Here is a 23,340-nt window from a genome sequence, read left to right as displayed (position 1 = left end):
AAAGCTGCTGTGAAGGGTAGATTGCTTCCGCTTCCAACTCTCCCATCTCCTCAGATGGGGAATCTTGCCCTGCTGGTGCCTTCTGCCTTTTGTCATTTTATTTGTATCCTGTTCTTCCTTACATTGCTGTGTGTGAGCATCTGCAGCTCTCCAAGGCAGGAGATGAAAGGAGAAGTGAGGGTTTTATTGGTCTAGAGAAGACTGGCTTCAAAGCCAGGTTGAACAGGGCTTGGAGCAACCTGGTCTAATGGAAGGTGTCCCTACCTGTGGCAGGGGGGTGGAACTGGATGGTCTTTAAGGTTCCTTCCACCCCAGGCCTGTCTGAGATTCTGTGATGAGGTTGAAAAGGGTCTAAAGAGTGTAGCGAGGACAACACATAAAGCTTGAGAATAGGTAAAGCTTGAGAAGACTTAACACGTGCTGTTAAAGGTGTCGGGCATCGTGCAGTCACCAACAACCTCCAAGGGGAGTCATCTGGCTGACGGAGAGGGAGATGAGTACTAACACACCTTTGTGGCTTCAGAGGAAGCACTCCCAGAACTGATGGGGTTTTGTTCTGAGGAGCTCAGCCCACACTGTGCCGGTGCCTCCTGCTGAAGAGGGGGAGGTTCAGCAGTGCCAGAGCCATTCGGAACATCTGAGTGTGTGCTGGGAAGGAGCTCCTGCGAAGCCGCTTCCCTTCCCTGCCATGTGAGCCGGCGGATGTGCAGCTGAAGCCTAAGCTAATGATTCCAGATGTTTAGCTGAACGCCTTCCCTTTGATGGAGCAGTTTAAGGAGGATAATAGAGTGTATAACTAGGTTCATAATATTCCAGCAGCACTTTCCCGAGCTGCCGTGATTGGTGCTGTGCCTCCGGCTCCCGCAGCCCTAACCAGCCCAATTAGGCACCATTTCAGCATTTGTGGTTTGTTTTTTTTTTTTTAAATGCCTGTTCTTCCTGATTCTCAGCACTTCCCAAGGCTCCTGGGACGCCAGTGGTGACAGAGACAACAGCAACAAGTATCACCATCACCTGGGACTCTGGAAACCCAGACCCCGTGTCCTACTATGTCATTGAGTACAAGTCCAAAAGCCAGGACGGGCCGTACCAGATCAAGGAGGACATCACCACCACGCGCTACAGCATCGGGGGGCTCAGCCCCAACTCCGAGTACGAGATCTGGGTCTCCGCAGTCAACAGCATCGGGCAGGGGCCTCCCAGCGAGTCGGTGGTCACTCGCACCGGGGAACAAGCTCCTGCCAGCGCCCCCCGGAACGTGCAGGGCCGGATGCTGAGCAGCACCACCATGATCATCCAGTGGGAGGAGCCGGTGGAGCCCAACGGGCAGATCCGTGGCTACCGCGTGTACTACACCATGGAGCCCGACCAGCCCGTCAGCAACTGGCAGAAGCACAACGTGGACGACAGCCTGCTGACCACGGTGGGCAGCCTGCTCGAGGATGAGACCTACACCGTGCGGGTCCTGGCCTTCACCTCCGTGGGAGACGGGCCCCTCTCCGACCCCATCCAGGTTAAGACGCAGCAGGGAGGTGAGCGCCTGTGGCACTGCCCTGGGGTGCAGGGAGGAGAGCTGTTGGTTGGAGTTAGAGGTTTAGGTTCGGTGTTGGGAAGAAATTCTTTGGCTGTGAGGGTGGGGAGGCCCCGGCACAGGTTGCCCAGAGAAGCTGTGGCTGCCCCATCCCTGGAAGTGTCCAAGGTCAGGTTGGATGAGGCTTGGAGCAACCTGGGCTAGTGGAAGGTGGGAGTGGAACTGGAAGATCTTTAAGGTCTCTTCCAACCAAAGCCTTTTTATAACTCTAAATGTCTTTAACAGACCTTAACCCACTCCCTGCCCAGGCAATGGTGACACTTGACTCTCCCTAAAGTACCCAGAAGCTACTTTGTCAGAGATGAGTGGGAAATGAGCCTTTTTTTTTACTCTTTTCTGCAAGAGGAGCAAAACAAAGCTCTAACTGTCACAGCAGATGTGCTGAGCTGCAAACACAAGGTGTTTTATCAGAGGCTGTCACCCAACATTCTTTTCAGTGCTTATGGCATGGGGTGCTGGTGAGGAAACCCTGCATCCTCATGGCCTTCCTACTTCCAGAATCTTGTAATATTGGGAATTAATGTGAAGGGCTGTGTTCTGCACCACCGAGAAAGAGGCATATGATCCAGTGGGACACTTCATCTCCAGCAGCTCTGCTCGTGCTGGAGTCCTGCAGTGGGATTTAACTCCACTGCTTTAGAGGCAGGACCTGCCCACACTGCAGTGTGGCATTTTGCTGCTGACGTCCTCTTCCCACACAGGCTTTGAAGAAAAGAGGGCAGGAGCCTTCTAATTAGCCAAGCTAATGTGTTTTCTCCTGTTTCTTATCTTGCCTCCTCGGCCCCGTCGGCCCTTTCTCCGTGCCAGTTCCTGGGCAGCCGATGAACTTCCGTGCAGACGCCAAGACCGAGACGAGCATCGTGCTGACGTGGAGCCCTCCACGCCAGGAGATCATAGTGAAGTACGAGCTCCTCTATAAGGAAGGAGACCACAGCAAGGAGGTGAGTCCAGAGAGGAGCAAGGCTGTGGCTGAGAAGCATTCCCAGCAAGAGAGGGAGCAGGGCAGGCGTCTCTGGGCAAGGCTTCACCTCTGCTCCTTTTTGTTTGGTTTTATGTGTTTGTTTTTTTTATTTATTATTTTTTTTTTATTTCCCACCTTGCCCGACTCAGGTGCTGAAGAACTTCGAGCCAACGACCTCCTTCACTGTGGAAGGCCTGAAGCCCAACACTGAGTATGTCTTCCGGCTGGCTGCCCGCTCGGCTCTGGGCCTGGGGGCCTTCACCCCGGAGGTCCGAGAGCGCACCTTGCAGTCTAGTAGGTGTCTCTCCTTTTCCCACCCTTCTCTGAGGGGACAACAGTCAGGGAGCCAGAGATGGTGGGCACAGGGGTACGGAGCTGGGGGGGTGAGGGGGATGTTGGAGGTGCTGCTCCGGGGATGGGTTTGGGGGGGAACGCCCTTTGGGACCTTCTTAACTCGCTTCGCTGGTCCAGGTAGCTGAGATGTGAGCGAGGAGCGGAGCTTGGGGGGGTGTTTAGGGGGTGGTGGGGGGCCAGGTAGCACCATCCACGTGGGGTGGGAGCAGCGAGGGGCTGGTGGTGCTGAGCATGCTCAGGGAGGACGGGACCCACCAGCCTGTCCCCACGCAGCCCGAGCAGCGGCCGTCGGGAAGGGGGGCACAGGCAGTGGAGCAGGCAGATCGTGGGGAGTCTGGAGGGAGAGGAGGAAGGGGAGGTGATACTCCCAAGTCCAACGTTGTCACCACCCTTTGGGGGAGCAGTCCTTGTGCTCTTTTCCGTGAGCAACTCCGTAGCTGTGGGGAGGAAGATCTGCTGGCCCAGTGAGTGCTGGGAATGGTCCCATTTGGGCTCTGGCAGAGTGGGAGAAAGGAGTCATGTGGAGGCAGGGAGGGGGGATATTGATGATACCAGGGTGGAGTGTATGCAACCAAAACGTGCTGGTTTTAGTTTAATGGATTGTCTCCCTTCGCTGTTGCCCTGGGGACAATAACCCTGGATGGCAATATTTCAACCTGGGCTTTTCACAGATCTTTGCTTTTAAATGAGGTGTTTTTTCACTGCATGAGTGGCTGTGGCAGCTGTTCTTTGTGTTTTCTGTCTCCTCTCATCTCTACTAAATCACTCCGCTGCAGTTTGGAGTAGCCGGGAGCAGAACTAACTCAGAAATGGCTCTGGTCACCAGTGTGAGGAGGGAGAGCACCCACTCCCATCCTTTAGAGTCCCTAACAAGGGGGAGCAGCAGGCTCTGGGCTGGGCTTTTTAATTGTCACATCCTGCTGTCTCTCTCTTTCTCCTTCTCCTTCTCTTTCTGTCCCCTGAGGAGTGGGAAGAAAGGGGAGTCTGTTTCTGCACAGTCAGAATTCCTCGCTGGGGCTTTCTCAGGCCTCCACTCCATTCAAAGATTTTTGTTTTCTTCTTTCCTTCAAATGTTTTTCCCCTTTTTTCCTTCTCTTTTTTTTTCTCCATACTCTCTCTACGTTTCATAGGAAAATCCTTTCCTGACTCTGCTGCACATCTGCTGGTTCTGATCCCAGTGTGGTACTGTCAGAGGGAGCATCACTGTGGGATGGGGGAAATGAACTGAAAAGACCTGAAAAATCAAGTGTTAAACTTACACTCTGCTTCTGTTTTCCAAGGGGTTTCTCTCCTTGAGATCTGTGGGGATGGGAGGAAAAGAGGGTCTGGGATTTGTTCTTTCTGGTTCGATAAAACAAGCTGGAAGAGGGCTGTGGGAGCTGACGGCAGCTGGGCTTAGTGCTGCTGAAAATTTGTCCCTAAAGGGTGAGGAGAAGGGGATCTGGGAAAGGGGAAGGCTTTGGGGCTTTTTCTAACTTGGCACCTGCCCAGAACAGGGCCGGGTTTCTCTCTCTGTAGCTCAGCTTTCATAGGGAGAGTTCCATTAATTTAACGCTCTTAAGAACATCAGCTGGGAGCTGTCAGTGTCCTGTAACACGGTGAAACATTTTTTCCTGGCTGGCTGTTGGAGGAACGAGTCAATTCTCCCTGGTCCGGGCGACATCCTTCGGCTCACAGACCTTCTGGCTCGGGACAGGCTTTTGTGTCTTCCCTCTGCAGCTCCTTTTCCGTTCAGCTCCTCCTTGGCCCGCTCCATGCCTCTTTCTTTCTTTTCTCTTCTGCTCTCTGCTTGCCTGCCTGCATGTTCTGCAGCCTGATGAGCCAGCTCCCCGCTCTCTCTGTCTGTCCCTTGCTGGGTGATGTCACACCACGATGGCATCTTGTCCCTGGAATGCCAAATCCCCCTCCCAGCCCGCTCGCTGCTCCCCCTCCCCATCCCCGCATGTTGCAGCCCCCCTGCACTGCACCCCTCCCTGCACCTCCCTGTCAGGGTGGCTCCTCCTGAGCATCATAACCCAAGTAAAATCCATTAAACTAAAGGTAAAGTATCTTTTTCTTCTTGAAGTAGCTGGGTTTTAACTCTTCAAGTACCAGAGACGTAGATTGTAAAACTTAACAGAACTCTCATGGCTGGAAGAAGCTGGTTTGCCCTTTCTGGTTAGCCATGACCTTCCCAGGGCTCCCTGGCAATTCTCCTACTTGGAAATGTCAGGGTGAAAAGCGTGGGCAGCAGACAGGGGTGGCAGGGTGGGTGCTGTGAGGCTGCATGTGCAGGTGTAGAGGAACAACTGGGCTTTCTCACCCTCTGTTCCTGCCTAAGAAAGGATGTTCCCCCCTCATTAGCTCTGCTCTCCTTCCCGTCCCCCTTCCTCACAGTACATGGAGTGAATGAAACTCACCCAAAGTCTATGGTACCTAAAGGGTTAAAAAACATGATATTGTACAAGGTCAGTAAGGGTCATTCTTGTGGCTTGGACAGTCAACTTTAAAGCATGTAAAAGATGCAGCTCAGGTGAGTAACTGGCTGGTCTCAAGCAGATTCACAAATACAGTCCACCCTGTTGCTGCAGGCTCACCCACACGTGCGTGGCTCTGCAAACACTCACGGATGTGCTGGAGCCCGTGGGAGGGTGGGGAGGGATCCCAAAATGCTGTCTGCCTGGTGAAAACAGGCCAGCAGACAGAGGTGGTGCTCTCCTGGCTGGGGTCTCCCCGTGCCGTGGCTCCCTGTCCAGTGGAAGGAGCTGCTTACAGATGTGAACTCCCAGCCCCCAGTTCGGGCTGCGGCTCTCGGCCTCCTGCAGCAGCTCCCCGGGTCTCGGTGCTGTCCCCACGTCTCCAGGGTCACACAGGTTGGGCTGGATTGTGAAGGATTCACAGTGCCATGAGCTCCCCAGGCGCGTCTCCAGCGTCAGCCAGCACTGGGTGGCCGCTTCCATCCAGTGCTGCAGCCGATGAGAGTGACGGGGAGGGGGCCCGGGTGGGACCTGGGCCTTCTCCCATATCACAAACCCCCCCAACCCTGCCTTTTTGACCAGAGAAAGTGCAGACCATCCCCAAAGGAGGCCTCACCTCAGGGCCTCTCGGTAGGTCCCTGTGCTGGAGTAGAGGGTGAGTGAGCGAGCGAGACACGCGCCGCAGCTGCAGTGCAGTGACCCCAGGGCCGGCTGGAGCTGAGCTCTGCTCGCTGGGGCTTTCAGAATGAGGTTCAGGATGGAAGGGTAGGTCAGGTCAGACCCTCTCTGCAGTGGGTTTCTCGGCTGTGGTGGCTTTGGCTGGTCTGAGTAGGAGAGGTGGATTTTAATATCACCAGCCTCTGCTGGGGAGAAAAAAAAAGTAGGGAACGGCATCATGGCAGCGATGGGAGAGGGCTCAGCCTTTCCCTCCATTCCTTGAAAAGGATTTGAGTTGGTTCTGGGGCGTGGGAGGAGCAGTGACCTCTGTTCTGGATAAGGTGCTGCATCAATCCCAGCAGATGGAGAGAGCCACAGGGGAAGGAGATCCATCAGTGGGAATGTGCCACCCTGCTCTCTGTGCTGATAGTTTAGCAAAAGAGAACAGACTGGGGTCCAAAATTGCCCTTTCTGCAATAGCTGAGGTTCTGCTGTCAGGGGGAGGACTAGTCATGGGCAGAGTGGCATTTTAAAAGCCAGTCATGTGCAGAAACCCACCAGGAGCTTGGTCTGGCCTCGTAGCTCAGTTCCTCTTGCTCTCTTGTAAGAAAGTCTTATAAGTTAGCAGTTGAAGCAGTGGAAGGTAGGTAAACAGACTGGGAAAGTTCTGGAAGGAGTCACTTTTTGTATCAGTATTATTTTATTATTATGATTTCTTTTCTGATTTTTTGTTTTGTTTCAAATTACTGGCCTGATTTATGTTTTGTTTTCCAGTTTGTTCCTTTTGGTTTTGTTCATTTGACATACTCTGTGTTATTTTGTGTGGCCAGCCATGGCTGGGGCACTCAGCCTCCTCACTGGGAGTGCTGAGGAGAAGGGGGTCATTCTGCCAGGTTAAAGACAGCAGTAAAGCATAAAAATAAGAGGAAAACACCCCAAATATCCTGCTGGGCAGGGTGCTCAGACTGCCTCTCACTCCAGTGCAAACTGGGCAAAGGATTTAGCAAAGTCCACAAGGCAAACTGGGCCTGTGAGTCAGGATGGAGGTACAAGGTTTGAAAACAACCATTCCTCAGTTAAAGAGCTTTTTGTTAATTAAAAAGCATCAGAGGAATGAGGAGTTGTGACCAGGGTTTTATCTACTGCTTCTTCCAGGTGATTCTTGGGGGGCTAGTAAGGTCATCCCAGTTTCTGGCAGTGTCTGCAGAGAGTTAAAAGCTCTTTCTTGCAGTTGGGTGAGATTGGATTTATAGATTTGCCTTGAAAATGGATCACACCATGCTTCCCTGGGCTGATTGATTGTCATAAGGGATGGACAGAAGTGTGATCTAATCCCTGGAAGTGTCCAAGGTCAGGCAGGACAGGGCTTGGAGCAACCTGGTCTAGTTGAAGATGTCCCTGCCCGTGGCAGGGAGTGGAACTGGATGACCTTTGGGGCCCTTCTGACTCAAACCATCCTGAGGTTCCATGAATTCCCCCGAGTGCCCAGGCTCAGGCTGGAGTACAGAAGTGACAAACAAAACAAACCCACATTTCCTGCAGCTCTCCTGTACCTCAGGCACAGCCCTGCACCAAGAGCTGTAGCTTCCACCTTCCCCACCTCCCCATCACCCTTAGACAAGTGTCTGCTGCCACCCTGAGAAGGTGGCTGGGTAGGGCCACACTTTCCAAGGTGCCCTACCTGGGATGTTCAGAAAAAACCTGGTATAGTTCAGGCAGTGGGAATTGGATCCACTGCTGCTTTGGAAAATCCCACTTGGTACCTGAATACCTCTGCCTCCCTCCTTCTGCAAGTGTTTTCTCCAAACCCTCCTCTCTAAACACACCGTGGGCTCATTGCTTGGCAGTGTCCTGGGCATTCCCACCGTGGGATTTGGCCTCCTCCAGTCTGTGGACAACTAATCACTTCCATCTGGAGGTACAAACTCTTAAATTTAAGCCTCCTGGCAAAAGATTCGCTTTTCTTACTTAATTTTCACAGATCCCTTCAAAGAAATTCAAGATCCCAGAGACTGAGGTTGGAAAAAAGTACTTTCCCAGCCAGGGCAGGATTTGCCAGACTGATGTAAAACAGGGAGCCAAAGGAAAGGGCTTTTATAGGGTGCAGCTGGGTGCTTAGTTGGTGCCAGCCACGCTCAGTGGAAGCAGCAGGACCCCTCTTGGCGAGCCCACTTGCTGCTTTAGTCCTTTGCTTTACACCATTTCAGTTTTGATGCCCCATTTAATTTCCGTTGGCTTTTTTTTTTTTTTAATGGTTTTGCATTTCAAAAAAAAAAAAAAAAAAAGACAACAACAACAACAACAAAAAAAAAGCTCTCTTCTCTTTTAATTTTATCTTCCTAAACCAAATTTTTGTACGTTTTATTTTAGATTTTTTTGTTATCATTTTTCCTTTTTTTTTTTCTTTTTTATCTTTCCCATCTTTTGTTTGTTTTTTTCCCCCCCCCCCTCCCCTCCTCCTCTTCTTTCCCCTCTCCCCCTCCTGAATTTTCCACCCCGCCCTCCTCGTAGAACCGTCTGCCCCCCCTCAAGATGTAAAATGTGTCAGCACACGATCCACCGCCATTCTGGTAAGTTGGCGGCCGCCTCCGGCCGAGAGCCAGAACGGCGTCCTGGCTGGATACAGCGTCTACTATCGAGCGCTGGACTCGGAGGACACGGAGCTTAAGGAGGTGAATGATATCCCCCCAACCACCAGTCAGATCCTTCTGGAGTCCCTGGAGAAGTGGACGGAGTACCGCGTCACGGTGGTGGCTCACACGGAGGTGGGGCCGGGCCCGGAGAGCTCGCCGGTTATCGTCCGCACGGATGAAGATGGTAATTGAGCTCCTTCTGGGTTTCCCCTGAGTCCCCCTGGGGAGTTCGTGGCCCTGGAGGGGGCTGTTCCCGTGCCAGTGAGTCCCTTCCCGTGGATCAGGTCCCTTCCTGTGGCTCGAGTCCCTTCTTACGGCTCCCACGGTGCGAGACCCGAAGCTGGAGGGGGATCACACCCAACCTCCACTCCCCAGTGGGCCCATTATTTTGTCTTGGCACACACAAAAGAACCAGGCAGACCCATAGGAGGTGTCTTTGTCTGGCCTTTGTCCCAGCAAGGTGTAGTCCTGGTGAAGCTGTTTGTGCCGTGGCAATGGATGGGTAGCTGGTGATGCCCCAGAGAGGTTGGGACCGCTGGGGTGATGAACACAAAGCTGTGATTTGCCCTTTGCTGCCATCTCCCCGAGCCCTCTGAGCATTGGGATCTGGAGGGTCGTCCTGCCCTGCTCTAGGGCATTTGTCAGATTTCTGAGGGGCTTTTTAACATCTAGCTGCCCCACTTTCCATGAAAAGATGCCCTTACTGAGCCAGGATCAGCTGAGGCAGCAAGGCAGCAGAATCAGAGGAGACCATTGCTGCCAGAAACTGGTTTCATAGAATCATAGTATATCCCAAGTTGGAAGGGATCCACAAGGATCATCCAAGTCCAGCTCCTGGTCCTGCACAGCACAGCCCCAAGAATCCCACCCTGTGCCTGAGAGCACATTTTTTTAAATATTAAGAGTTCTTCCCACACACTCCTTGTTACTGGCTCCTCCTAACTAAGTTTTGATTAATGGTAGAAAGGAGGAATCTGTTAAAGTTTCCAAAAACCTTCAGTGACTACAGGTCAGTGGCCCCACTCAGACACTTGAATTTCCCTGGTATTTCTACAGTAAAATAAAACCAGGAAAAAGCAGGAATGTGTGCATGAAGGAGGAGGAGCACCCTCCCTGTGAGGGCAGGACCTCAGATAATACAGGTCAAGTAAATAACATAAGGAAGTCTCAGAGTTCTCAGGTGTTCTTCCTCCATCCCAAATGAAAAGAATTTATAAAAAAGCATCAGGTTTGTCCTCAGTGTTGATCCTGTTTCTCTGAGCCTCTGCCCACACCCAGCTGGGCCCTGCTCAAAGGCAGTGGGGTTTTCTTGCAGATTAAGCTCTCATTCCCTGTATTATAGTTGTTGTCACTATTATTATTGTTATTATTTCCAACAAATCAGCCCAAATTGCATCCAAGACATCTCTTGTTTGCTCTCCTGAAATTCTGCAGAGGTTATAACCCACCTGCCCTGCCTCAGAGACAAGAGAGCTCCAAGGGCAAGTCCCCCTCCTGATCCTCTCCACCCTGACCTCCCACGGGCAGGACCACAGCTTTCCTGGCTTGTTAGAAACCACCTTTACCCTTGGAATGGGATCTGGAACTGTTTTGGTCCCTTCCATCTGAGCCAACTGGGCACCAAGGAGCCCGTGGAAGGATGGCTGGATGACGAGGTGGACCTGTTCCCTCCAGATCTCCAAGCCATGCAGATTAGGTCCCGTAGATTGGTTGGGTCTCCTCCTCCTAGTTGGGTAGGTCTCCCCCTGCTCTCTGGGGTGCAGGTTCAGGGTGTGCATGTCCCGTAGGAGCAGCGACAGGCTCCAGCCAGGAATCCCCAAGTGACTCTCCCCCTTCCCTTCCCTCGCAGTGCCCAGTGCACCACCTCGGAAAGTGGAGGTGGAGGTCCTGAACTCAACTGCAATCCAAGTGTTCTGGCGCTCTCCAGTCCAGAACCGCCAGCACGGCCAGATCCGGGGGTACCAGGTGCACTATGTCCGGATGGAGAACGGAGAGGCCCGGGGGCTGCCCCAGATCAAGGACATCATGCTGGCTGATGCCCAGGTAAGGACTCACTCTCTCCAATCTCCTCTGGAATCCTTGAGGGGGGTGGGTGCTGTGGCTGCCGTGTCTCATCCCAAGCACCGTAACTGGAGAAGGCAGATGAGAACCTGTGACAAGGTGTGTGTTGTCTCTCTGCAGTTCATTTGTGCTCCCAGACAATAGTTACTTGGAAGAGTATGAACTGCTGTCCCAGCACTGAACTAAATATGATCCATCCTCCCTGTGTCTGGGAATTCTTTTAATTCAGGCAAAGGCCACAGTGGAATCTACTAATTTCTCCCACTCTACTTCTTCCTTCATGCTGGCCTGGTAACTTCTGACCTTGTGTGGCTGCTTGCTCAGGGACTCCTTCCTCATGCTGTGTCTCTGTCTTTCCCTTCTTTCCCCTCTTGTATTCTCACGTGCCAAACCTCTCTTGTTCTCTGCCCAGTGGGAAACAGATGACACTGCTGAATACGTAAGTAAAACAGTAAAAATCCTCCCATCCTCGTTCTGTCCCTTCCCTTCTCCCACTTCCTGTTGTGGTGTGATATTTTCCTTTTCCTTTATTTTTTTTGCAGTGCCTGTGTGCCTGTTTTAGAGCCTGTTGATGGTGTTCCCATGCATTGTCCCCACCCTGTCACTATGATCTGTGACCCTCTGTGATCGTGTCATTTGTCAGCACGCTGCAATCCCACAGGGTTTTCCCCTTGGGCTCCAAAGGAAAGATGGATCTGCTGCCCTTCCATGGGGAAGCAGATGGGACCTTGAATTTGGGAATGCCTTGAACATATCAGTATCCTAAAATGGTTTGGGTTGGAAGGGACCTTAAAGACCATCTTGTTCCACTCCCTGCCATGGGCAGGGACACTTTCCACTAGACAAGGGTGCTCATCTGGGCTGGTCTGCAACACCTCCCTGTTTGGAAAAGATAGTTAGGCTGGGAAGCACTGGGAATTGATAATCCATGAGTCCTGAGCTGTAAACAAACAGGGCATAAACACTTTGTGCCCTGAAAGGGCCAAGATTCTTCAAAACTTATTGATACAAAGCACTGAATCACTGTTGGTGCTTTTACCTGTAAGTACCTTAAAATCAGCCTGGCTGTTTGGCATTTGCTATTTCTGCTAAAATGATAAATGTTTTCCATAATCTTGCAGCTACAAAGCAGTAGGAGAGAGCATTTCCTCCTTGGAGTGACAGGGTCCTAAGATAACCCACGACTAAACTGACTGTATTTGCATCTCCTAGAGATTGCCCTACAGAAGCAAGGGGGCCTCTTTTTTTTTGTGATGGAGAAACTGAGTCTCATGAAAGGCAAAGCCCCTTGCCTAAAATCTTAATTAAACTCAGTGGCAGGTGTGAAAGCAGAACAAGTTCTTGACTTCCAGAAGACGGACCTGTCCCTGCATCCTACATCTTTCAGACTCGTTGATCAAAGTCCCGCAGTTCTCAAGTTCTGCTCTTCCACTCCCTGCTCACCTTTGGGGAAATAGTTATTTTCAGGACTAACAAATTCTTCCCAAATGCTGCCCTGAGATTTAATATCAAAAGCATGAAGGGGTGGGGGGGGAGGGAATGAGGGGAGAGGAAAGCCATAAAAATGCACAATGTTCCCATCTCCCTCCTTTCCGAGGCCTTGGGGAAAACCCTGCTGCATGTGCTGTCATCCTGTTTGATTTAGCACGGGTGTTCCTTTTCCAACACAGCCCTTTGAAGGGCTGGATCCCTCCTGGAGAAGGGCTGTTCTTCAGGCCAGTGTTCCAACAAAAGCTCCTGGGAGCCAGGTGTGGGGAGGCTGATAGAGGATGGGAAGGAGGGGGTGGGATTTAGGAGGGAGCTTTAGTGGGCGAGCTGAAAACGTCGTCTTGCAACTTTGCGTTCAAGCAATCCCTTTAATATTGTGAAGGCATTAAAAATATCTCTGAGGAGAGAAGAGAGGGGGTAATGGTGAAAAAAAATGTAATCTCCCTGAAACCTCTGAGCCCTCCTCTGAGGCTGCACAGTGGAGAGGAAAGCTTTGAAGGGAGCGACGGCGTTTGGATGCTGAAGTGGTTTGTGTGGAGACGGGGAATGTGTGAGAGGTAGATCTGGAGGAGAACGCCTTGAACAGGGCCCTGCAGAGCCAGGCTGTGTTCAGAGAGCTGTGTGTGCCTCATCCTGTGGCTCTCATCCTCCTGCCAGTTCCCACAGCTCCAGTCGCCCCAAAGTGTCTCGTGCTTTCGGATTCAGTGTTTTCCTGCATGCTGGAAAAGGGCTGAGACTCCTGCAAGGAGGAGAGCTCTGCCCGTGTGCGTGGACCTGAATGCTGACATGATTTTCCTTTGGAATCTTGCAAACAGGAAATGATCATTGCTGGGCTCCAGCCGGAGACTTCATATTCCATCACCGTAGCCGCCTACACCATGAAGGGAGATGGTGCTCGCAGCAAGCCCAAGGTGGTCACCACCAAGGGTGCAGGTGAGAGCCTTTTCCTGAACCACTGGGATTCACCCCTTCCCTAAAGCCAAGAGGCTCTTTTCTCCAGCCTCACCTCCTTTTCTCCCACTCCCTTCTTGAGGGACACACTCACAGCAAGTGCCGTGCTGCCCCCAAATTAATTCTAGCAAAGCAGAAACCCCCTCATTCCTCACGTGCAGCCCTCACCAAATGTCACAGTTTTCTGCCCAGTGCTGCAGGAAGCCCAGGCACACCCAGAGGATGAATTCATCACTTTTAATCTCTCATGCTGTAAATTCCAGTGCACCAGCAGTGCAGAGGCTCTGCCTGGTGTGACACTGGAGAGAATGTGTAGCTTTGATGGTTGACCCACACAGGTACGCTGGGGGCAGGAGAGGCAGAGCTCTGCTGTTGTGGTGGGGACTTGCAAAGATCTGAAGAGCAGCAGGAGACAGTGGTGGCTTGTCCTCCCACTCTTCTCTTCTGGCATCATGTCTGAATATACATCCCCTGTGTTCAGCACTAGCAGAGGGAGAAGTACTGACAGGATTGACCTTTCCTGGCTCACATTTCGGGGACCTGCCTGCACATACCCGAATTCATCCCTCCTTTGACCTTCCTGGCACCGTCCCTGCCAGCCTCAGTACAGACACTGGTGCCAAGCCAGGATGGCAGGGCCTGAACAGAGGAATGACAAAGGGCAACAGGGTGCCCCTTGCTCCCCCAAACAGCTGTGCAGCAGGCAGAAAGGACAGGTACACACATCACCTGCCATCACAGCATCTGGGGGTTCTGCTCTCATGACTAAAACCCCTGCTCTGCTTTGGAAGCAGGGCTTTGTGCAGTGAAGGACGACCTGGAGTTGTCCCTCCCCCAGCCCATCTCTTGTTGGACCGTGGTTACCTTCTTTCATTCCATTTTGCCCATGCTCTTTCTTTTTTTCCTGCTTTCAAGTGAGGGCTTTCTCCCCTCTCCACTTCTCTGCCTGTAACTTCCCAACCCTGACAATCTGTTTGTTCACTTCTTAGTTCTGGAGATGTTGTCTTCACCCTGACCAAAGCAGCTGCATATACTGACATCATCCCTTGTTTCTGGGATGTTCTGCCTCTGCAGGGATCTAAGGCCTCTGCCAGCACTGCAGAATTAACCTGGAAACCTCTGTCCATGCTCCAGAGGCAGCTCAGACACTCAGCCCAGTGTGCAGGACAGAGGGCTCAGGAGCCCTTCCTGGAACACACAGGGCTGGAGCTGCCAGTGCCCTCCTGTTCTTGCCTGTTCCCTGCCCTGACTCACATCCCCATCTCATTTCATGTCCTTGTTTAGACAAGTGGGTGGGATTTCAGCCTTTCTCTCCCCTCCAGCCTCCCCTGCCCAGTTCAGAGACTGGTTCACAGGAGAGGGAGGTTGCTTTCCAGGACACAGCTCCTGCAGATGTCACATTTGGTGCCAGCTCAGGCTCCTGTGCTCACCCCTAGCAGTGTCACTGTGCTATGAGAAGCCTTTTCCTTCACTCACCCTCTTCTCTTTCCCCTGCAGCTGTGCCCATGTTTCTCCTCACTAGTTCTCTGCTTCTCTCCTCTCCTTTCCTTCTTCCCAAGGCTCTCCAGCCTTTCCATTTTCCCCTCTCAGAGCCTTTCTCTCTGCCTTGCTCCCTTGTCACTCTCTCTTGTCACCCTCCCTCATCTCTCCCCATTAGGATTTGCAGTGCAGGTGATCAGTCACAGAGAGATGTTTTCTCCAGCACAGCAGCTATTACCCAAAACTCAATTTCCCCCAACCTGAAATAGCTATTTAAAAAAAAAAAATCTTCCAAATGGCTCTGTAACATTCTTGCCTTCTTTGCAGTGCTGAGTCAATACACCATCTGAGAGGAGAGATTTCTTTCTTTATCATTCAGGGCTGGGGGCTGAATTTAAATACAGTAATACATCCAATTTTCTCCTTTACTGTCCAAACCAATTGCAAAATAAAACACTTCCCCCCACTGTGCTTTCGTTTCACCTTCCCTCCGAACAATATTTGTTGTGCAGATGTAATACTTTCAAGCTCAGCTGATTATAGTAACATTTGTGATAAAAACTAAAACATAAAGGTAATGGCGTTGTTTTTCTCTTTAATGTGTTCCTTAGGCATTCCCAAGGGAGGAGGCTGCCTCTCCCAGCTCCTTCCCTAGCCATCCTTTGGCAGTTTGGAAGGAATAAAGCATTTGTTTCAGAGACAGACCCTCATCCTCATGTTCTGGTGTCAGTGGAGGCATCAGGCAGAAAGGGCTTCCCTCAGTTTTTCCCTGTCAGGATCCTGCATCGTTCCCTGCTCCCTCCATCAGCCACCCCAGCAATCCAACCCTCACCCCTCGGTTGGACTTAAGCTGGAAGAGCAGGATGGGATCTCTCCCAGCTCCATTCTTCCTCCTCCTGCCCGACCAGGAGAAATACCGAGGCGGAGAGAAGGGAATTAGATCTCTAATAGTGGAGCTGAGTGTCAATGACGCGTGAGCTGCTGGAATTAATGCTCTGCTTTCTCCGCCTTCGGGAACCTCTGGGCCTGCACGTGTCATTTAACTGTGGCTGTGGGCTTGCTTGGCAGTCAGGCAGTGCCAGGGCTCATTAGGCAGAGACATGGCACTGCTGAGCTCCCCCAAATCCCCCCAAATGCGGAGGAGCTCCCTGACAGGTTGAGGAGGAGCTCACTGGAAACACACCAGCACTTGGAGGGCTTCTCGCTTCCTCCAGAGGAGAGAAACTGCATGGAGGGAGCAGCAGCTCTCCCTGCCCTCTGCCCTGCACAGATTTTGGGCTCTGTTTCCACTCTCTGTGCTTCCTTCTGTACCCAACTGGGCGATGAGCTGCCTGCCAGCCTCGCTGAGCTGGCCCTGTGCCTGCTGCTCGGGACCTGGGGCTGCCCAGACTTCCTTCCCCATCCTTCATTACTTCACCCTCAGCTGCTCTGGACTTCCCAGCCTGAGCCAATCTGTTCCAGTCTCTTTCTGCATGAGTTGGGCTGTGTAATGGAGAGAAAGAGAGAGAGGACAGGAGTTTGGGGACTCCAGGTTGTTCTTCCCTGCTCTGGGAAGCAACTGGGACAGGAGTGTGGGAGTCAGGACGCCTCAGTTTGTTCTTCCCAGCAGTGGGAGGGTGTGTGGTCCAGGGATACAGGAGGAGCTGTGCACATCTTTCCATCCCGAGCACAGGGAAGAAAATAAATCCAGAAATGTGCCAGTACCTCACAGCTGACATGTTGGCAGTGCTCCTCGTTTCCTAAACTGGATAGACACCCTCCACCTGCACGGGGTGGGTTGGGTTGGGAGCAGCTTGGGTTAGAGGGGAATACACTACAGAACACAGAGCCCAGCTGGAACATTGCCAGTGATTCGAGGACCCCGTTGCTGCAGCTGAAGAGTCTCTTCATCCCCACTCCCCTTGTCCCACCTTTGGCTGATGGTGTCTCTCTCTCCTCTCTCCCAGTCCCAGGAAAGCCCATCCTGTCTGTGCACCAGACAGAGGAGAACACCCTCCTGGTGAAATGGGAGCCTCCTCTGGATGCAGAAGGCCAGGTGTTGGGCTACCGGCTCCAGTTTGGCCGCAAGGACGTCGACCCTCTGGCCACCTTGGAGTTCTCGGCGCTGGAGGATAAGTACACGGCTCCCAGCATCCACAAGGGCGCCACGTACGTGTTCAAGCTGGCCGTGAAAAGCCGGGCTGGCTTCGGGGAGGAAGCCGTGCAGGAACTCACCACCCCCGAAGACATCCCCAAGGGTTACCCCCAAATCCTCGAGGCGAGCAACGTCACTGCCATGTCGGTGCAGTTCGGCTGGCTGCCCCCCGTGCTGGCCGAGCGCAACGGAGCCATCGTCAAGTACACCGTGGCCTACCGGGAGGCCGGTTCGCCCGGCAACCTGCTGGAAAAAGACCTGCCCCCCTCCCCAGAGAACTCCTACACCCTCAACGGCCTCAAACCCAACACCGCCTATGACGTTAAAATCCGTGCTCACACCAGTAAAGGCCCCGGGCCCTACAGCCCGACCGTCCAGTATCGGACGTTCCAGCTGGATCAAGGTAGGACTTACCGGTTTCTCCTCCCTCTCTCCCCTTGTATCCGGGGCTGGTGCCGGGAGGCAAGAGAGCTGGAGAGGTCAGGCCAGGCTCAGCCAGGCTCGTGAGTAAATGCAAAGCACTGTGGTGTCACCACTCAGTCCCTCCGCTCCTCTCTGCCTTGTGCCAGGTAAGTCCCTTTTACCACTTTCTTCTAAGTTAAGTCCGGACACCTTCTGTCACTGGCACCTGGAGGGGGGGGCCAGTCGCTACACAGGTGGGAAGAGCGTTTTCTTCAGCTTTTGCAAACAGCCAAAATTAAAGAGAAAAATTTAAAAAAAAAAAAACAAAACAAAACAAACAAAACCCAAACTCAGACCGCGAGCTGGGATGGGTTTCCTCACCTGAGCATGCTCAGCCAGCCAGCACCTCGTTCCTGCAGCAGCCACCCAGGCCCAAAAGTGTGGGGGCAAAGCCACGTGCCCTCCCTGGGGTTAGGCAAGGGAACAGGGAGCACTGGGAGATGGACCTTGGCAAAACTCAAGCACAGTGTGGAGGAGGGAACAATCCCTTCCATTCCTGCAGCCGCAGCCAGACCCAGCCTGGCAGGGCCCTCTTCCAGCACCTGACATTCTCTTCCTTCTCTTTCCTGCTCTTCCTTCCCTCTACTGCCTTTTCTTCTCCTTTCTCCCCTTCCTCCTCACTTTTTTTTCCGCAGTTTTACCCAAAAACTTCAAGGTGAAGATGGTGACAAAGACATCCGTCCTTTTGAGCTGGGAGTTCCCTGAGAACTACAACTCTCCTACCCCATACAAGGCAAGTGGAATGCAGGAGTCAGATCTGTGTTTCTTCTCAGTTTCCTGGAAGTCTTGTCTGTTGGGTTGAATAAGAGGTTGTAAGAGGCAAGAATTCTGGATTCCTGCCTCAGATACAGGCAGGTAAGGGTTAATCACTACCTCAAGGAAGTGGGCTGAAAATCAGGGTTGTTGGGTTGCATTCCCATCTCTGTTACCAAATCCTTGCTTCCCTAGACAAGTTACTGTTCGGTCAGGAAGAATTTCTTCATGAAAAGGGTTGTTAAACTTTGGAAGGGGCTGCCCAGGGAGGTTTGGAGTCCCCATCCCTGGAGGTGTCCAAGGAACACCTTGTCCAAGGTGTGTGTGGCACTCACTGCTCTGGGCTGGGTGACAAGGTGGGGATCGGTCACAGCTTGGACTCCATGATCTTGGAGGTCTTTTCCAACCTAAATAATAATTTTTCCATTTTCCATATTCCTTTCTGGATAAAAATTGCTCTTCCCAGGGGAGTCTGAAGGCTTTGACCTGCATCTGTCTTGTGCAGTGGGCACAAGAGATCAAGAGCTCCCCACTCGAACCCTTCAGTTCTCTGGCACAGCTGAGTGCCCCGTGTTCCCTGCAAACCAAGGGAATGGGGAGGGAGGGGAAGGAATTTGGCTGTTTGGGCCATGTCAGCCTTGCTCATGGAACAACCTCTTCCCCTTCCCACAGATCCAGTACAACGGGCTGCACGTGGACGTGGACGGACGCACCACCAAGAAACTCATCACCCACCTGAGGCCCCGCACCTTCTACAACTTCGTGCTGATGAACCAGGGCAACAGCATGGGGGGGCTGCAGCAGAACGTGGCTGCCTGGACTGCTGCTGACATGTTGTCCAAGAAGCCAGAGGTGACCCACAAGCCTGATGCCGATGGCAACGTGGTGGTGATTCTCCCCGACGTGAAGAGCTCTGTGCCTGTCCAGTAGGTCCCTGTTAGACTGCAGGTGGGGGGTGCTCAGTTCTTGTTTTGGGGTTCAGACCTGATTTCTGGAGACCACAGTACAAACCCACGAGTGTTCCCTCCATTTTCAGCCTTTTCCTGATGGTTGCCTTTTGGAGGTGCTTCCCAGAGCTAAACAGGGAAAGCCAAAGGAATGCAAAAGGAATACATAAGGAGACATGGGGCTGCCACTGAATGCAGCTCCTTCCAGGAATAACAATCCTGCTAAATTAAAAATAAGGGGCTTGCTGGGTTGACCCAGTGGGGCAATATGGGCAAACCTACATCACTGTGTGCACTCTCTCCTTCTGTGGCTTGTGGAAGGAGATTAATTCCTTCTATTCCTTCTATTTCTTCCAATTATTCCCAACTCTTAGGGCTTTCTACATTGTGGTGGTGCCTCTGAGGAAGTCCCGGGGAGGACAGTTCCTCAACCCCTTGGGCAGCCCTGAGGAGATGGACCTGGAGGAGGTGAGTGTGGGTGAAACCAGAGCCAGCTGCGGGAAGAGAGCAAGCATCTGTACAGGGTGGGATGGTGAGCTGAGAGCTGGGAAGGGACTTCTGGGCTTCCTGTTCTCCACATTCAGAGTAGCCAAGCTGTGGGCAGTCTGGGAGGGATGGTTTGGCTCTCCTTGCTGCTCCCTTCTTGGGGCTCAGGGTGTTCCTCTGCTTCCTGCAGCTGGTTCAGGACATTGCCAGGCTCCGGCGCCGGAGCCTCCGTCACTCCCGACAGCTGGACTTCCCCAAGCCCTACATCGCTGCCCGGTTCCGCTCCCTCCCCTCCCACTTCATCCTGGGGGACATGAAACACTACGACAACTTTGAGAACAGAGCCCTGGAGCCAGGGCAGAAATATGTCATCTTCATCCTGGCAGTGCTGCAGGAACCTGAGGCTGTAAGTTGCCCAACTAAGAGGCCCACGCAGAGAAGCTGGTCTGTATAGGAGTATCTAGAGGCATGCCAGGAGGAATCCAGGGTAAGAGAGACAGGCTGAAATATCTTATTGATAGAGATATGGGCTGCTGACCCACTGCTTGATCTTAACTTTCAGCAGATCCTTCAGGTTTTTTATTTTGTAAAGACCTTGAACTCCAGCTGTGAAGCTTTTGGATGTGGCTCTTGGAGCTGTTGGTGCTTGTGCTTGTGCCTGCATTGCACAAACTGCTCTTCCAAGCAGCCAGGCCAATGACACAAGCAGCCCTGATTTTCCCAGTCTTCTTGGGCAAGACTTGTACACTTGTGGCTACAAATTGGAGTCCAGAATGGGGAGGAACATTGAACTATCCCCTCAGGACTACACTCGAGTTCAGAGAGCCTTAGGTCAGACCCCTTTTCCTTTAAAGGCTGTCCTTTAAATCCCCGAAGCAATGACCCCAAACATCCTGCTCTGGGAGCACATCACACACCCTGCTCATTGCTGAATTCCACACCACACACAAAGGGGAGCTTTTTTATTCTATGGAAAACTACATGTGCTCTCTACCACTGCAACATTGCTGCTGTTTTCACTGGGGCTGTGTTTGGTTTTATGAAAACAACTGTTTTAATATTTACCTGCCTCCTCCCTCATAAACAATGGGAAACAGCCTAATGCTCTGTTGTTTTTAAATCCCCCTATGGAATTGTAGCAGGGAGCTACAATTAGAAATTGGAAATTAAGGGTTTTTTCCCCAATAAATATTTGGTTGTGTACTTGATATTAAAGGATTAGGCTGACACGCTTCTGAATGGGTTTCTCAATCGGATTACTGCAGCTTGTGGTAATTTCTGCTTTAGAACAAGGTGCTGCAGACTCTCTCACAGCAGCCTGGATCCACAGCAGTTCCCAACTGTGGAGCAGTATTCCAGTCTGCTCAGGGCTGATGGAGTTCAAGGACTCAGAGCCATTGTTCTTGTCCTGCCCCTGGCTCCCCTCCCAAACCAGCCATGCCAGTTCTCTGTGCAGTTCAATTACTGGAGTTTCTCTGTAAGGTGGGAGTGCATCCTCCCTGGAATGGGGAGAACTGCAGTGCTCCTGAGAACAAGCAATGCCCTTTAGCCAGGATTCTGATTCCTCTGATTCTCCTCAAGAGCCCAGCTCACTGCAGAGGGAACAGAGCATACTGCATTTTATTAATTTGTATTTAATTGTGGGGGGTGATTTTTTTCAGTCACCAGGCCAAGCGTTAATTCTTGTTTTAATCCCTTCCCTCTCGCTCTGTAATCCCATCTGACTGTCAAAATCCAGATGGTTACATGAAAGCTTGGAAAAAGTGTTTGTGTTTTGTGGCAATGGCAAGGGCCCAGAGATGTGGTGAGACAGAGGCACAGTCAACTGGTTCTCTAAAAGCACCTTCCTGGCTACAGCATGAGGTGAGCCACAGGCCCAAGGCAGGTTAGAGCTTCTCATGAGTGGGATCCTTCAGTGTTCTGTCTCTTCTGGAGCATTGGAGGATAAGATATCCTGTCATATGGTTCTTCCCCCCGAGGGACACTGGAACAGGCTCCCCAGGGCAGTGGTCACGGCCCCACGGCTGCCAGAACTCAAGGAGCATTTGGACAACGCTCTCAGGGACAGGGTGGGATTGTTGGGGTGTCTGTGCAGGGCCTGGAGTTGGACTGATGATCCTTGTGGGTCCCTTCCAGCTCAGGATACCCCATGATATGGATGCCTTTTCCCTGTCTTCCAGACCTTTGCTGCGAGTCCCTTCTCCGACCCCATCCAGCTGGACAACCCTGACCCGCAGCCCATCATCGATGGAGAGGAGGGGCTGATCTGGGTCATCGGGCCCGTCCTGGCCGTGGTGTTCATCATCTGCATCGTCATCGCCATCCTGCTCTACAAAAAGTAAGAGCTGCTCACTGCCCACATCCCAGACCCCGCTGAGTGTCCCCAGCCCTGGTCCCTAGAGGGAATGTCCTCCTTGGCCCTGCTGTGGTCAGCTGAGGGAAATCCTTCCACGGGAGAGAGGAGCCCTGAGGCACCACAGGAGGGGAAGGGTGTGCCTGGCACACACATTTAGCAGTGGGTGGCAGGGACTTGCTGCTTCAGACTCTACCCCGTGGCACTCTCAGGAAAGCTGTGCTGGTCTCACAGACACGTGTGCAATGAGTGTGTCAGGACTCTTGCCTGCCTCCTCCAGAATTGCTGCTCACAGCCTCAGGCCCCCCTTTCTCTGTGTGTGGGCACCATGAGGGGGATGCAGAGAAGGCATCTTTGACCTGTGGCTCAGCAGAGACCTCCTCTCCTCTTGAACTGGTTTTCTGCTGGAACTGGGAGACAAGAGCAGGGTGTGAGTCTTCAGGAGAGAGGAGGGAACAACCCCTGGAAGTGTCTCCCTTTTCCTTGGCTTTCTGAGCAGCTCATGGTGTGTGGATGAGAATTGGGAATGCCTTGAACACACATAGGCCTCAGTGTGCAGTAGAAGGGGACAGGAAGGGAAGCAGGAGCAGAGCAAAACAAGTGATGGCAGCGATGGCAAACACAAGGATGTCCTTAGCTGGGACATCTCATACCCAGAGTGGAGGGAGCTCTCTTAACCCTGCTCCATCTTTGATCTGCACATGGGTATGTCCTCTGCATCCCAGCAGGTGTGAAGCTGCTCTGGGCTCAGGGACTCAGGAGGTCCTCTTTAGCTCTGATCTAAGTGGGTGAACTTTGCTGGGCCCACCTTCTGCCTGTGCTGCCAGGGTTAGAGCTGAGCAAATGCTTCCCCTTTCCTCTGCAAGTCCTTTCTAACCTGAACATTTGTCTTGTCTTGTCTTCTCTCCACTTACTGCTTTCGTGGACAGCAAGCCAGACAGGTAAGAGCACCAGATTTGCCATTTTTTCAGGTTCTTTCTTGCTGTGTGTTAAGCAGTGTTTGCTGTCTGTGGTGATGGGGCTTTTTTGGTGCAGTTCCTACCCTTAGATCTGTTCTTTCTGAAAGCCTGTGTCAGGCAATCATGGGACTATGCTTGAATTGGGGCAGAAAAAGGCAAGCAAGCCCAGCTTTCTCCTGCTTGTCCATTCCTGAATGTAACGGCCCTTTCTCAGCCTGAGCAGCAGGGACGGTAAACGGCTCATAAAGTGGTGGGTTAATGGAGCAGAGAAACACTCATTTGTGTGGCAGTCAGAGGTGAAAGTGGGTTTTCTCTGTGTCTGGCTGCTCCATACAGGCTGTCCCTGAGCTACTGGAACTCAAACTGGAGGCAGGATCTCACCAGCTGAGCTGTCCTCACCCCACTGCAGAAGCTGCTCTTGCCCCCTCAGCTAAAGGCCTTTAACAGAGTCTGGTTATGACTGCAGAAATGAGACTTATTTCCAGCCATTTCCAAGACTGGGAGATCTTTCATTGGAACTAACTGAGGGGTTCAGTCCATGGACTCTTTACAGCAGTTTCACAACTGCGGCAAAAATAAACTGCTCCCAGACTGCAGAGTGGTGTCATTCCAAAA

General features: G+C 52.3%; 1 protein-coding gene across 12 annotated transcripts in view; it reads left to right on the top strand.

Moving 5' to 3' along the window:
• The window catches only part of PTPRS (protein tyrosine phosphatase receptor type S), a 157,859-nt gene that overhangs the window by 112,376 nt on the left and 22,143 nt on the right, over nt 1–23,340 (top strand). For 4 of the 12 annotated variants that reach the window (XM_050320951.1, XM_050320948.1, XM_050320955.1 and 1 more), the window contains 13 exons: nt 951–1,532; nt 2,399–2,532; nt 2,702–2,846; nt 8,531–8,836; nt 10,502–10,695; nt 11,126–11,152; nt 13,017–13,134; nt 16,578–17,168; nt 17,863–17,960; nt 18,653–18,906; nt 19,302–19,395; nt 19,604–19,819; nt 21,594–21,751. In XM_050320951.1, coding sequence (XP_050176908.1) covers nt 951–1,532; nt 2,399–2,532; nt 2,702–2,846; nt 8,531–8,836; nt 10,502–10,695; nt 11,126–11,152; nt 13,017–13,134; nt 16,578–17,168; nt 17,863–17,960; nt 18,653–18,906; nt 19,302–19,395; nt 19,604–19,819; nt 21,594–21,751 — 2,917 coding nt within the window. Of the gene's footprint in view, nt 1–950; nt 1,533–2,398; nt 2,533–2,701; nt 2,847–8,530; nt 8,837–10,501; nt 10,696–11,125; nt 11,153–13,016; nt 13,135–16,577; nt 17,169–17,862; nt 17,961–18,652; nt 18,907–19,301; nt 19,396–19,603; nt 19,820–21,593; nt 21,752–22,695; nt 22,708–23,340 lie in introns of all 12 variants that reach the window. The other 8 variants (XM_050320947.1, XM_050320950.1, XM_050320946.1 and 5 more) reach the window with 5 other exon arrangements.

The sequence above is a fragment of the Myiozetetes cayanensis genome, unplaced genomic scaffold, assembly GCF_022539395.1.
Source record: "Myiozetetes cayanensis isolate MyiCay16 unplaced genomic scaffold, myiCay2020 scf26, whole genome shotgun sequence".
Classification (NCBI taxonomy): domain Eukaryota; kingdom Metazoa; phylum Chordata; class Aves; order Passeriformes; family Tyrannidae; genus Myiozetetes; species Myiozetetes cayanensis.
Note: the sequence above shows the minus strand (reverse complement) of the source record. Positions and strands in the feature narration are given on the sequence as shown.